The sequence below is a fragment of the Salmo salar genome, chromosome 22, assembly GCF_965601325.2.
Source record: "Salmo salar chromosome 22, fSalSal1, whole genome shotgun sequence".
NCBI lineage: Eukaryota > Metazoa > Chordata > Actinopteri > Salmoniformes > Salmonidae > Salmo > Salmo salar.
The window spans coordinates 59,434,200-59,449,536 of record NC_138312.1 but is presented as its reverse complement, the minus strand read 5'-3'; the positions used below and the strand labels follow the sequence as shown (position 1 = coordinate 59,449,536).

The 15,337-nt window shown below is 42.8% G+C and overlaps 1 protein-coding gene across 1 annotated transcript; it reads left to right on the top strand.

Moving 5' to 3' along the window:
* Positions 1-2,323: 2,323 nt before the first annotated feature.
* terf2ip (telomeric repeat binding factor 2, interacting protein) lies at positions 2,324-15,267 on the top strand. The gene is made up of 7 exons (XM_082967717.1): positions 2,324-2,413; positions 5,476-5,805; positions 10,194-10,944; positions 11,088-11,203; positions 12,308-12,640; positions 12,845-13,025; positions 13,313-15,267. The coding sequence occupies exons 2-7, from the start codon at positions 5,488-5,490 to the stop codon at positions 13,447-13,449; spliced, it is 1,836 nt and encodes a 611-aa protein (XP_082823843.1). The 5' UTR covers positions 2,324-2,413; positions 5,476-5,487; the 3' UTR covers positions 13,450-15,267.
* Positions 15,268-15,337: the final 70 nt, after the last annotated feature.

The window sequence follows — 15,337 nt, the reverse complement described above, 5'->3', positions numbered from 1 at the left end:
CCTTGATGTTTCAGTCATTATTTCAACCTCCTCCTATTTTGATTACATGTTCAGTAAAAAGTGTACTACAGGTAGCCTAGTGGTTAGAGCGTTCGTCAAGTAACCGAAAGGTTGCTGGCTCTAATCCCCGAGCTGACAAGGTAAAAATCTGTCATTCTCCCCCCTGAACAAGGCAGTTAACCCACTGTTTCCCCGGTCATTGTAAAATAAGAGTTTGTTCTTAAAACCTCTTACATCTAGATGTGCCGCTAGCGGAACGCCTCGCCAATATCCAATGATAGAGCATGGTGCGAATTACAAACTCCTCAAAAATCCCAAAACTTCAATTTTTCAAACATATGACTATTTTACACCATTTTAAAGACAAGACTCTCCTTTATCTAACCACATTGTCCGATTTCAAAAAGGCTTTACAACGAAAACAAAACATTAGATTATGTCAGGAGAGTACCCAGACAGAAATAATCAGACACCCATTTTTTAAGTTAGCATATAATGTCACAAAAACCAAAACCACAGCTAAATGCAGCACTAACCTTTGATGATCTTCATCAGATGACACTCCTAGGACATTATGTTATACAATACATGCATGTTTTGTTCAATCAAGTTCATATTTATATCAAAAAACAGCTTTTTACATTAGCATGTGACGTTCAGAACTAGCATACCCACCGAAAACTTCCGGTGAATTTACTAAATTACTCACGATAAACGTTCACAAAAAACAAAACAATTATTTTAAGAATTATAGATACAGAACTCCTTTATGCAATCGCGGTTTCCGATTTTAAAATAGCTTTTCGGTGAAAGCACATTTTGCAATATTCTGAGTAGATAGCCCGGCCAACATGGCTAGCTATTTTGACACCCACCAAGTTTGGCACTCACCAAACTAAGAAAAATTGGATTACCTTTGCTGTTCTTCGTCATAATGGACTTCTACTTCAACACCCAATGTTGTTTTGGTTCTTGCGTTCAAGACACTATCCGAAGGGTGACGTGCCGGTACGTATTGTGACAAAAGAATTCCAAATATTCCATTACCGTACTTCGAAGCATGTCAAACGCTGTTTAAAATCAATTTTTATGCAATTTTTCTCGTAAAATAGCGCTAATATTCCGACCGGGAGACCTTGTTTTCGTTCAAACACTGAAAATAGAAAATGGAGTCTTCACATGCACGCGCACGCCCGTGTCATTGTTCTCAGATCGACCACTTTCCAAAACCCCTACTGTTTTTCGCCCAGGGACTGCAGAGATCTCATTCCACGTTCTGGCGCCTTCTGAGAGCCTATGGGAGCCTTAGAAAATGTCACGTTACAGCAGAGATCCTCTATTTTCGATAAAGAGGCTATAGAAGGCCAAGAAATGGTCAGAGAGGGCACTTCCTGTATGGAATCTTCTCAGGTTTTGGCCTGCCATATGAGTTCTGTTATACTCACAGACACCATTCAAACAGTTTTAGAAACTTTAGGGTGTTTTCTATCCAAATAAAATAATTATATGCATATTCTAGTTTCTGTGCAGGAGTAATAACCAGATTAAATCGGGTACGTTTTTTATCCGGCTGTGAAAATACTGCCCCCTATCCTAAACAGGTTAACTGAGTTAAATAAAATAAAAATCTCTCATTATGTCCAGACACTCACTCACACTTTTGTTACTCACATTTCCTTTTAATCTTTTTCCATGAGGAGTCAATGGCTGCTCCCTTTCCCTACATGGTCCTATGGACCCTGGTCAAAACGTGTGTACTATATAGGGAATCGGGCCCCATTTGGGATGTGGTCATTCTCTTCGGTAGGCTATGGCAGTGGGCATGATCTATTGGGAAACAGTATATGTGACGTTTATATACACCTCATGATGTAACACGCACGTATGCGTCCATGTGCTTCTCTCTGAGTGTGTGTACATGCGCTGTGTGTGTGTGCGCTGTGTGTGTGTGTGTGTGTGAGAGAGATTCAGAACATCTCTAGAATGTTGGTGACAGGTAAATCCAGGGTCTAGAGTTTTATTATCTGCTCTGTCAGCAGAGGGGGTATCTCATCCTAACCAAAACAAACATTAAATCCCCTCTTAGTAACCAAAGCTCTGACAGGTTAGTGGAGGGGGGGGGGGGGGGGGGGGGGGGGGTCAGTAGTCATACTCTGAGACGCTTCATGAATACTACCCATAATAGTCAGTAAATGAGCAGAGATTTGTTTTACTTTTGTCGCCATCTAGTTGAAATCCTTCAGCTTCCGCCAGGTGGCGGAAGTCAGCAAACCGCAGGTCGACAACATGTCACGTTCCGTCTGTCAATGCAGAAGAAGAGAATGACGCATGCGCATTTCACTTCGGGACGTGATATTTGAAAGTTGTTGGTATTTTCCGAGTTGGATGATCAATCTTTAAAAAAAAACATCAGGTAGGTTTTCTCGCAACACTTGTACGAATTAATTTCTAGCTGTTTGATATGATTATTATCAGTTATTTTCGTACTGCAGCTTCTATCCACAACTTTCAGTGTTTGCAAGCTAGCCACTAGTTAGCTACCGGTAGCTAGCTACCTCGGTACTGCCCCAGTCTCCACATATATTCATAGGTTACCCTACTTGTCTGTGCAGTAGGAAATGTACAGCCTTACCTATGGATCTCAGGTCTATGAAACGGGTTATCAGCCTAATCAATGACACCTACAGAATACAACTCTGAAGAGTTGTCACTTAGCTAGTAACGTTACTCCCATTTCACGGACCCTAGATACATAGGTAAGTCTGTACATTTCAATATGAATGTTCAATACACCATACTGGTGAGTTTAATGTGGCTCATTTCACATCGGTTTTACATTTCTGCGGTAAATGCTACGACGCTAATACAACTTTTTCCACAGTTGTAATGTGTTGGTGTCAGTGAGTAGGCTGATACCCCATTTCATGGACCCAAGATCCATAGGGAAGGCTGTACATTTTCAATATGAATTTCAATACGCAAAAATAGGATGTATTGTGAGGTTATTTCCCACAGTTAAAGTTCCCTTATATGAGCTACGACGCAAATATTTGTGTAAACTTCAGAATTGTAATCTGGGTGTCACCAAGTACACTGATACCCGAATCCATGGACACAAGAACCATAGGTAAAGCTGTACAGTACGATATAAGTATGCCCCCACTATAATTCTGTAGTCTAATACACCCACAATCAACAATCAACAAAACTGATTTAAAAAAAACTTTTGGTGTAAAAGGATTGTCTTTTGTTTAATTTATATAACAGTATTCCAACCTTGTTTAGCATTATCTAGCCCAAATATGGCATGATTACACTATTTGTATCCATTTGAATCACTTTCGATGGGGGACCTGAAGGCGAAACGCAAATTCCACTATTGTGTCTTATCCTTATTGTGGCTAGCTTCACACAGGTCTCTTCTCTAACTCACATGGCCCGGCTTCCCTATAGCGATATCATTTAGGTTTACGAGTGTTTTAAAGAAAGGCAGCGCTTTCTCCATTCAAATGTTACCTTTGCATTAGAATTGTTCCACTATACTGAGGATGGATCAGCTCCTACAGAGATACAGTATTATCACCTATGACTGCAAATATTGAGGCGAAGTATTGTAATGCTTATCCTATAATGCACTAAATCACGATTTAGCACGTCAACCTTTGCGCACATGTTACACATGATGAAATATATTGAGACAAAAAATTTGACAGTAGCCTACAATTAGCAAAATATAACTCAATACGATTTAAATATATAGGCTAAAAGCCTGTATTATGTGTATCTTTTAATGCAGACATATTTTTTTAACCGTTCGCTTGTTTGTAACAATTGCAAAGTCATTGGCAACTTAGTATTTGTAGTCAACTTCGTCAGAGAGGAAGAAGCGAAGTGAGAGGGTTCACTCTCTCAGCTCGCCAAAATCTGTCCAAAATAAGCACAATGTGTTTCTATGTGCATGGAGTCAAGGAATCAATTATTTTGGAGTCAGCGAAGTCCTGTATGCAATACTTTCAGAAGTTAAATGAGAAGGAAATACAAACTTTGTGGAAGAATTCAGGTACAGTAATGTAGGACAGATCAGTAGTGGTAGTACAGGTCAGTAGTACAGGTCAGTAGTGGTAGTACAGGTCAGTAGTGGTAGAACAGGTCAGTAGTACAGGTCAGTAGTGGTAGTACAGGTCAGTAGTACAGGTCAGTAGTGGTAGAACAGGTCAGTAGTGCAGGTCAGTAGTGGTAGTACAGGTCAGTAGTGGTAGAACAGGTCAGTAGTGGTAGTACAGGTCAGTAATGCTTAGCCATCTGAAAGGGACACACCATGAGACCCAAACCGTTGCTGGCAGCAGTGCAGTTGCGTTGTGAATTCACATTCACATTCTTATCATTAAAAAATAAATAAATGGCTGTTTAAATGTTTTTTAAAAAATCCATTTGTCACATCCCTAGTCGGAAGAAGTTTGGTCTGAATTGGATGTTTGGTAGTATATTTACTAAATATTATCTAAATTCTATAAATTAAAATGGCCAATTTGAATCAGTGAGCTTAATTTCCCCAATGTAACATTTAATTTCCACAAAAGAAAGTTTCAGAAATGCCAATCTTATGTGTTTCTAACTACAGAAACAATTTCAGAACAATCTAAACAATAGCTTGCTGAAATGACATGTAACAACAGTGGTTTTTTTTTTTTTTTCCCACGTACATATCTAATTTTCAATCGTTTCTTATCCAAATGACATATGTCTACCTGTAAACCCATGTTAGGTCATTGACCTACCCATTAGAATTGCCATTTTCCATTGCACTGATTTATACATGACTATTTCCTACTATTTCGTGTTCATTTCAATAGATCACTGTCCTGATGAGCTACAGGTCTACAGACAGGTGTTGTGGGGTTGTTTTTAAATATGTATCCTTTTACAGCTGTGGTAATTTATTCAGATCAAATGTTCTATAGCTCTACATCCAGATGGCTTTGAACTCCTAATACTGAAAAATATTTTAATATTGCACTTTCCTTTTTAATATACCTTCCACCAGGTGGAGCCATTGACCACAGGAGCTCTTACCCTGTGGGGCTATATTTTAAATGTTTTATTTACCCTTTATTTAACTAGGCAAGTCAGTTAAGAACAAATTATTATTGGGGTGGCAGGTATTCTAGTGGTTAGAGCGTTGGGCCAGTAACCGAAAGGTTGCAAGATCAAATCCCCGAGCTGACAAGGTAAAAATCTGTCATTCTGCCCCTGAGCAAGGCAGTTAACCCACTGTTCCCCGGGCACCGAAAACGTGGAGGTCGATTAAGGCAGCCCCTACAGCACCTCTTTGATTCAGAGGGGTTGGGTTAAGTGCGGAAGACATATTTCAGTTGAATACATTCAGTTGTACAACTGACGAGGTGTCTCCATTTCCAAATATCTAAAATCCATCCATATTATTGAAACTGCAGTTATTTTGTACTTTTCCTATAGGCTCCTTCAACCATGTCGTCCAGATTAGGAGGTATGTCCTCTCCCATCTCCCCTGTCCTGTTCCTGACGGTAGACGGTGAACCCATGCGATTCTTCCTTCGTCCCGGCCCCACCAAGGTTTACCTGCAGCCCATCATCAAGGCAGGTGGAGGCCTGGTGTGCAGGGCCCAGGAGCCTGGGGCTTTCCTACTGATAGACCCAGAGGAGATGGGGTCCGTAACGGGTTCGGCAGCCCACTGGTACGTGTCCACCCAGTACATCCGGGACTGTATGGAGAAGAACCTGCAGCTGGAGGTGGAGGATTATCGCTTCAAGCCTGACAGCGTAAAGGTAACTTCATATAGAGAAGGGTTCTCCCCAGGATATAGAGAAGGGTTCTCGCCAGGATATAGAGAAGGGTTCTCGCCAGGATATAGAGAAGGGTTCTCCCCAGGATATAGAGAAGGGTTCTCCCCAGGATATAGAGAAGGGTTCTCCCCAGGATATAGAGAAGGGTTCTCGCCAGGATATAGAGAAGGGTTCTCCCCAGGATATAGAGAAGGGTTCTCCCCAGGATATAGAGAAGGGTTCTCCCCAGGATATAGAGAAGGGTTCTCCCCAGGATATAGAGAAGGGTTCTCCCCAGGATATAGAGAAGGGTTCTCGCCAGGATATAGAGAAGGGTTCTCGCCAGGATATAGAGAAGGGTTCTCGCCAGGATATAGAGAAGGGTTCTCGCCAGGATATAGAGAAGGGTTCTCGCCAGGATATAGAGAAGGGTTCTCCCCAGGATATAGAGAAGGGTTCTCCCCAGGATATAGAGAAGGGTTCTCCCCAGGATATAGAGAAGGGTTCTCCCCAGGATATAGAGAAGGGTTCTCCCCAGGATATAGAGAAGGGTTCTCCCCAGGATATAGAGAAGGGTTCTCCCCAGGATATAGAGAAGGGTTCTCCCCAGGATATAGAGAAGGGTTCTCCCCAGGATATAGAGAAGGGTTCTCCCCAGGATATAGAGAAGGGTCCTCCCCAGGATATAGAGAAGGGTTCTCGCCAGGATATAGAGAAGGGTTCTCCCCAGGATATAGAGAAGGGTTCTCCCCAGGATATAGAGAAGGGTTCTCCCCAGGATATAGAGAAGGGTTCTCGCCAGGATATAGAGAAGGGTTCTCGCCAGGATATAGAGAAGGGTTCTCCCCAGGATATAGAGAAGGGTTCTCCCCAGGATATAGAGAAGGGTTCTCCCCAGGATATAGAGAAGGGTTCTCCCCAGGATATAGAGAAGGGTTCTCCCCAGGATATAGAGAAGGGTTCTCGCCAGGATATAGAGAAGGGTTCTCGCCAGGATATAGAGAAGGGTTCTCGCCAGGATATAGAGAAGGGTTCTCGCCAGGATATAGAGAAGGGTTCTCCCCAGGATATAGAGAAGGGTTCTCCCCAGGATATAGAGAAGGGTTCTCCCCAGGATATAGAGAAGGGTTCTCCCCAGGATATAGAGAAGGGTTCTCCCCAGGATATAGAGAAGGGTTCTCCCCAGGATATAGAGAAGGGTTCTCCCCAGGATATAGAGAAGGGTTCTCCCCAGGATATAGAGAAGGGTTCTCCCCAGGATATAGAGAAGGGTTCTCCCCAGGATATAGAGAAGGGTTCTCCCCAGGATATAGAGAAGGGTCCTCCCCAGGATATAGAGAAGGGTTCTCCCCAGGATATAGAGAAGGGTTCTCGCCAGGATATAGAGAAGGGTTCTCGCCAGGATATAGAGAAGGGTTCTCCCCAGGATATAGAGAAGGGTTCTCCCCAGGATATAGAGAAGGGTTCTCCCCAGGATATAGAGAAGGGTTCTCCCCAGGATATAGAGAAGGGTTCTCCCCAGGATATAGAGAAGGGTTCTCCCCAGGATATAGAGAAGGGTTCTCCCCAGGATATAGAGAAGGGTTCTCCCCAGGATATAGAGAAGGGTTCTCCCCAGGATATAGAGAAGGGTTCTCGCCAGGATATAGAGAAGGGTTCTCGCCAGGATATAGAGAAGGGTTCTCGCCAGGATATAGAGAAGGGTTCTCGCCAGGATATAGAGAAGGGTTCTCGCCAGGATATAGAGAAGGGTTCTCCCCAGGATATAGAGAAGGATTTTTTTAACAAGGTGGTGGGTGGGGGATGCCGTAATTTAGAGTGAGCTCCAAAAATATTGGGACAGTGACACATTTTGTGTTGGTTTGGCTCTGTACTTCAGTACTTTGGATGATAAAATGACTGAGGTTAAAGTGCTGACTTATTTGATAGTATTTATAGTCATAGTCCCCCCCCATTTTAGGGGACCAAAGGTATTAGGACAAATTCACTTATGTGTATTAAAGTAGTCAAAAGTTTAGTATTTGGTCCCATATTCATAGCCTACAATGACTACATCAAGCTGGTGACTGTACAAACTTGTTGGATGCATTTGCTGTTTGTTTCTAAACACTAATGCATTAACGTGGATGCTACCATTGTTACGGATAGTCCTGAATGAATCGTCAATAATGATGAGTGACAAAGTTACAGACACACAAATATCATACCCCCCCAAGACATGCTAACGTCTCTCCATTACAATAACAGGGGAGGTTAGCATTTTATATCATACCCCCAAGACATGCTAACCTCTCACCATTACAATAACAGGGGAGGTTAGCATTTTATATCATACCCCCAAGGACATGCTAATCTCTCACCATTACAATAACAGGGGAGGTTAGCATTTTATATCATACCCCCAAGACATGCTAATCTCTCACCATTACAATAACAGGGGAGGTTAGCATTTTATATCATACCCCCAAGACATGCTAATCTCTCACCATTATAATAACAGGGGAGGTTAGCATTTTATATCATAACCCCAAGACATGCTAACCTCTCACCATTACAATAACAGGGGAGGTTAGCATTTTATATCATACCCCCAAGACATGCTAACCTCTCACCATTACAATAACAGGGGAGGTTAGCATTTTATATCATAACCCCAAGACATGCTAACCTCTCACCATTACAATAACAGGGGAGGTTAGCATTTTATATCATAACCCCAAGACATGCTAACCTCTCACCATTACAATAACCGGGAGGGGTTAGCATTTTATATCATACCCCCAAGGACATGCTAACCTCTCACCATTACAATAACAGGGGAGGTTAGCATTTTATATCATACCCCCAAGACATGCTAACCTCTCAACATTACAATAACAGGGGAGGTTAGCATTTTATATCGTACCCCCAAGACATGCTAACCTCTCACCATTACAATAACAGGGGAGGTTAGCATTTTATATCATACCCCCAAGGACATGCTAACCTCTCACCATTACAATAACAGGGGAGACTAGCATTTTATATCACACCCCCAAGACATGCTAACCTCTCACCATTACAATAACAGGGGAGGTTAGCATTTTATATCATACCCCCAAGACATGCTAACCTCTCACCATTACAATAACAGGGGAGGTTAGCATTTTATATCATACCCCCAAGGACATGCTAATCTCTCACCATTACAATAACAGGGGAGGTTAGCATTTTATATCAAAACCCCAAGGACATGCTAATCTCTCACCATTACAATAACAGGGGAGGTTAGCATTTTATATCATACCCCCAAGGACATGCTAATCTCTCACCATTACAATAACAGGGGAGGTTAGCATTTTATATCATACCCCCAAGACATGCTAACCTCTCACCATTACAATAACAGGGGAGGTTAGCATTTTATATCGTACCCCCAAGACATGCTAACCTCTCACCATTACAATAACAGGGAGGGGTTAGCATTTTATATCATACCCCCAAGGACATGCTAACCTCTCACCATTACAATAACAGGGGAGACTAGCATTTTATATCACACCCCCAAGACATGCTAACCTCTCACCATTACAATAACAGGGGAGGTTAGCATTTTATATCATACCCCCAAGACATGCTAACCTCTCACCATTACAATAACAGGGGAGGTTAGCATTTTATATCATACCCCCAAGGACATGCTAATCTCTCACCATTACAATAACAGGGGAGGTTAGCATTTTATATCATACCCCCAAGACATGCTAACCTCTCACCATTACAATAACAGGGGAGGTTAGCATTTTATATCATACCCCCAAGACATGCTAACTTCTCACCATTACAATAACAGGGAGGGGTTAGCATTTTATATCATACCCCCAAGGACATGCTAACCTCTCACCATTACAATAACAGGGGAGGTTAGCATTTTATATCATACCACCAAGACATGCTAACCTCTCACCATTACAACAACAGGGGAGGTTAGCATTTTATATCATACCCCCAAGGACATGCTAACCTCTCACCATTACAATAACAGGGAGGGGTTAGCATTTTATATCATACCCCCAAGGACATGCTAACCTCTCACCATTATAATAACGGGCGGTTAGCATTTTTGGGGAGGTATGATATTTGTGCGTCTGTAACTTCCTCACTCATCATGATTTACGATTCATTCAGGATTATCCGTAATCATGGTAGCATCCACATTAATGTAGTCGTGTTTAGAAACATATTCTATGACAGTCTGCACTTTAACCTCATTGTCATTGCATCATTTAAAAGGGCTGGAGTAAAGAGCCAAACACAACAACAAAAAATTTGTCACTGTCCCAATATTTTTGGAACTCAATTGTTGTGTCATTGTGGAATGATACATGAATAAACTCTCTCCCTATGTACAGGTGAACGTCCAGACCAGGTCAGCGAAACAGAGCGTAGGTAGCAGGGGACGTATGGGCTACACTCTGGAGGAGGATAAGGCCATTATGACGTACATCTGTGAGCACAAGCGTGAGTCGCGAGGGAACAGGGTATGGCAGGAGATGGCGAAGAAGGGTCTGACCTGTCACAGCTGGCAGTCGATGAAGGACCGCTACCTTAAACAGCTCATTCACAGACAACCTGAGCCTCAGGACCGCAGGGGAAGGAAAACTGTCGCTACTGCTGCTGCTTCGGAGGAGAAAGGACGGAACTCGTCTGAGAAAGACATCCCACCACAGACCTCTTCACTTCAGAAAGACTCTCCACAGCCTGATATTATTATGCCGTTGACCCAAGAGTCAGACGCCTCTAAGACTTCCTCTGAATCCGAACTCCCTCAGGCATCAACATCAGACACTGGTCTCCAACTCCCACAGATGTCCCCTCAGAAAGACCAGGCTCAGTGCTGTCCTGAAGGACCGGGAACAGAGGAACCAACTGTGGAACCAGAGAGAGATCCCTCGCCCCAGCTAGAGCCACCAGCCCAGTCTGACACCACAACACCCCAGCTGGTCCCTTCTAAGAGACTCCACCAGCCCTCTCCTCCTGGGGGCAAACGCACACATTCCCAGACTGAGGAGGCAGCAGCTACCCCGTCACTTAAAAGAGCCAGGTTAAATAGTGGAGCAGTGGCGGAGGTCCTGGAGAAAAGGGATTCAGCTGTTACGTCAGGTAGAGTTAGAGTTGAACAACTGATAGGACTACCCCTCTCTCTAGATCTCTCTGTCTCTCTCTCTCTACACTCTCTCTTTCACTTTCTCTCTGTCTTTGTCTCTCTCTGTTAGCTATAAAAATGTATTTTGTTCTTGCTTCAGGAGAGAAAGCAACAACCTCCAACACGACAGAGGGGCAGCTGGGAAAGAAAAAGTCCACCAAGCGAAAACTGGGCATCCTCGAGAGTGCAGTGAGAGAATTTGAGGGGTCAGATGAGGTATGATAATCTGTGACACCTAGGCTAGTTATTACACATGTAGGACCTAGAATCAGGAAGAACCCTGTCGTCCAATCTCTCATGTTTAGGACTTAGAATCAGGAAGAACCCTGTAGTTCAATCTCTCATGTTTAGGACTTAGAATCAGGAAGAACCCTGTCGTCCAATCTCTCATGTTTAGGACTTAGAATCAGGAAGAACCCTGTAGTTCAATCTCTCATGTTTAGGACCTAGAATCAGGAAGAATCCTGTCGTCCAATCTCTGATGTTTAGGACCTAGAATCAGGAAGAACCCTGTCGTCCAATCTCTGATGTTTAGGACCTAGAATCAGGAAGAACCCTGTCGTCCAATCTCTGATGTTTAGGACCTAGAATCAGGAAGAACCCTGTCGTCCAATCTCTGATGTTTAGGACTTAGAATCAGGAAGAACCCTGTCGTCCAATCTCTGATGTTTAGGACTTAGAATCAGGAAGAACCCTGTAGTTCAATCTCTGATGTTTAGGACCTAGAATCAGGAAGAACCCTGTCGTCCAATCTCTGATGTTTAGGACCTAGAATCAGGAAGAACCCTGTCGTCCAATCTCTGATGTTTAGGACCTAGAATCAGGAAGAACCCTGTCGTCCAATCTCTGATGTTTAGGACTTAGAATCAGGAAGAACCCTGTCGTCCAATCTCTGATGTTTAGGACCTAGAATCAGGAAGAACCCTGTCGTCCAATCTCTCATGTTTAGGACCTAGAATCAGGAAGAACCCTGTCGTCCAATCTCTGATGTTTAGGACCTAGAATCAGGAAGAACTCTGGACAGATCGGGAAAACCTGTCCTCACTCATACTGAATACAAAAGCTGACTGTATTTATTGTTTAGCCTATTGAACATGGACCTGTATTAGAATGCCAGTGGGCTCCACTATTTAACCTGGCTCTTTTAAGTGACATGGAGGCTGCTGCCTCAGTCTGGGGATGTGTGTGTTTGCCCCCAGGAGGAGAGGGCTGGTGGAGTCTCTTAGTGCACAATGTAGCAAAAGGTTTTGCAACAGAAAATGAAAACAAACATTACTGTCTGTTTGGTTCCTAGTACTGACACTTGTTTCCCTTTCCTAGTCAGGGGATGAGGATGACGATGAAACTCCAGACCTGGCTGAGATTGCTGGCCCTCCCCCTGCACTAGTCCCAGGACCAGGCCGGGAGAACCAGACACCAGTAGCTGCCACCCAGACAGAGAATAGCTCTGCTCAGATACAGCCCCAGCCTGCTGCCCGAGAGAAGAGCTCAGAGACCCAGCCTGAGAACCAACTACCTGAGGCCAGTGGTCCCTCAATGAGTGGGTCGGTCCCAAATGCACCTGCAACGAGTATCCATGTCCCGAAAGACCCTGCTATCCCGTCCACTTCTACGGTTCCTCACCTGTTCCTGTTTGAGCGTGACTCCCAACAGGTAAGAAGGGACAGACTCCATTGAGGTTTTTCAATAACTTTTTTAGCTTCAGTGATGCTGTTTTTATTAAACATTGTGTTTTTGGTTCTTTTCCCTTTTACTGTTTCTTGTTTGCTTTTACTTCTTATTATATAACTGTAAAATGTGCAGCGATTTATTTATTTATTTTTTAAATGCTTTGATTTTGTTTTGATACGATTTGAGGCGGAGGAAGAGGAGCCTTCCCAGCCCTTTACCCAACTCCAGCTCCAGGAGGCCAAGCAGCTGGTCCTCAGCCTGATGAGGGAATCCAAACTGGGGCTGGTCGCTGTCACCAAGGCACTCCTGAAAAACAGTGGAGATGTCTCCGCTGCCCTGAGAGACCCACTGATGATGCCTATTGTAGGTAGGTAACCCAGTGACTAAGGAGGTGGCGGTAAAGTTGCCGGTTTGAGTCCCAGATTGGGGAAAAAATGATGGTGATTTGATCTGAAAGGCTGCTGGGTTCAAATCCCCCAAAAAACATTGAGCAAGGCATTTAACCCATAACATGCGCTCTATTCAGGTTCGCTTCACTGTGGTTTGACCCTGTGTTTCTCTTACCTGTGTATGCTATGTAGGGGGTTAATGAACAGAAGACACGTATTGTTCACTGTAACATATGAACACTAAAGGTATATTGTATTATTGTAGGGAACAGGGTCCGGCAGGGCCCTCGATGGGAACGTCATGACGACCGCCTGCTGCTGTCAGCTGATCCTTCAGAACTCCAGAAAAAGTTTGGGGAAGAGGGAGTGGCCAAGAGGATGGCTTTCCTCGATGCAGAGTGACACTGGGGGGTTCAATAGTATGCGACGTTGTGAGACGGTTTGTTCTGAACAACACGTTTCTACCCCAAAAAATGATACGCACTGTTCTTCAACATTCTTTGAGGTATGATTGCTCCCGTTTGGTCGGTGTGGCCTGATCAATATGGGTTCGGCATTACCGTTTTAAATCGCAAGATTTCATGCAGCCAGCACACCATAAACAATCGCACTTCTGGGCTAACAATAATTACAATGTTGTTTCCTACTGAACGCATTCCTGTGTTGTATTAACCAAATAGATAAAAACAGGAAGGACTACCTTAGCCCTTGATCATGACTGGCATTTCTATTCTATTATAAAATAAGAGTCCTTGGACGAAGGCGTCTTCTGTACGGAAGAGTTTTGTTTAGAGTCCCGACGCTCGGTCTGAACATTTAACACGCATCGTTTGCGGTACGGTTTTGGAAGCATAAGGACTTTATCTTTCATATCAGCAAGAAGGCTAAATTGATACACACCTTTTGTAGGGTTAAGGTTCCCACATGGCCGTATTTCCATGTTATAGCACTAGTTTAGGGAAAACATACGGAAGACAGAGTGCTAATTAGTTATGGAAGATGACAAACATGTCGTCACTGAAAAATACTGTCGGCTGCAACTGTGTTGAAACAGTGTTATTTTGTGTATTTTGCATTTGTGAAATTATTTTGATGTGACATGAAAGTAGAGAACTTTATTTTTCTAGAACCGTACTGCAATTGAGAATCGATTCATGTTTAGTTGGAGTATTTGTCTGTTTTGTCTTCCAGAGCCACTTCACCTCTAAACAGAACATGTAATGCCATTGGACCATAAGGAATAACATTGGGCTCCTTTAGTCTATTGTTGGGCTAGGACTATCTGAACTTGCCCAATAAGAATAATAGTTATCAAAGTGTTATACAATTTTAAATCGTTGTCTTTCTTGACTCTGACATGAAATTTTTATTTTTATTGATTGTGGATCCTAATATGACTGTACAGTATGTGCTTCAGGAAATGCCTAGCCTTTGATCTTTATTCTGTTCCATTACATTGCACACTAATCATTGGAGAAGAGGCGTCTTCTGTAATGGGGGGGTTTTGTTAAGTGCCCCCCCCCCGACACTCGGTCTGAACATTAACACGCATAGCTTGCGGTACGGTTTTGGAAGCATAAGGACCTTACCTTTAAAAAAAAAATAAAAAAAGTTGAATTGATACACACTGTTATAGGGTTAGGGTTCCCACATTGCCATATTTCCATGTTACAGAGCTTGTTTACGGAAGACAGAGTGGACTACTTGTGTTAATTCAATATCTTCATCGTCTGTGTGTAAACGATGGACGCCACACACGTGTTGTCACTATAAAATATGGCCGGATGCAACTGTGTTAAAACAGTGTACTTTAAGTGTGTATTTTGAAATTGTGAAATTATTTTTGATGTGATGTGAAAGTAGTGGGATTTATTTTTCTAAAACCGTACCGCAATTGAGAATCGATTCACGTTTAGATGGAGTATTTGGCTGTTTTGGTTTCCAGAGCCACTTCACCTTTAACAGAACCTGTAAGGTCCTTGGACTAAGGAGTAACATTGGGCTCATTATAGTCAGTCCATTATTGGGCTAGGAAATGCCATGTCCCATGTAAGATAGTACATTTTAACTTGTAATATTTTAACTTTTGTAATGTGTCTGTTTGGAATTCAAAATGTCCTATTTTTTTTTGCAATAGTAAACATGCTACATATGTGAAATATACTGTATGCATATGATGATTTGTGACAATCTGCCATTGTAATAAAATAACTGATGTAATTCGCTTCATAAGTAATCTAATTTGCTTAATTCCTGCAGCCAATTTAGTGATAATATGCATTTTGAGAAT

Excerpts from the sequence above, each read along its gene's own strand:
- terf2ip (XM_082967717.1), top strand. The coding sequence starts at position 5,488 with ATGTCGTCCAGATTAGGAGGTATGTCCTCTCCCATCTCCCCTGTCCTG. Across the intron at positions 5,806-10,193 it reads TCAAGCCTGACAGCGTAAAG|GTGAACGTCCAGACCAGGTC; the intron begins GTAACTTCATAT and ends CCCTATGTACAG. Across the intron at positions 10,945-11,087 it reads GGATTCAGCTGTTACGTCAG|GAGAGAAAGCAACAACCTCC; the intron begins GTAGAGTTAGAG and ends TTCTTGCTTCAG.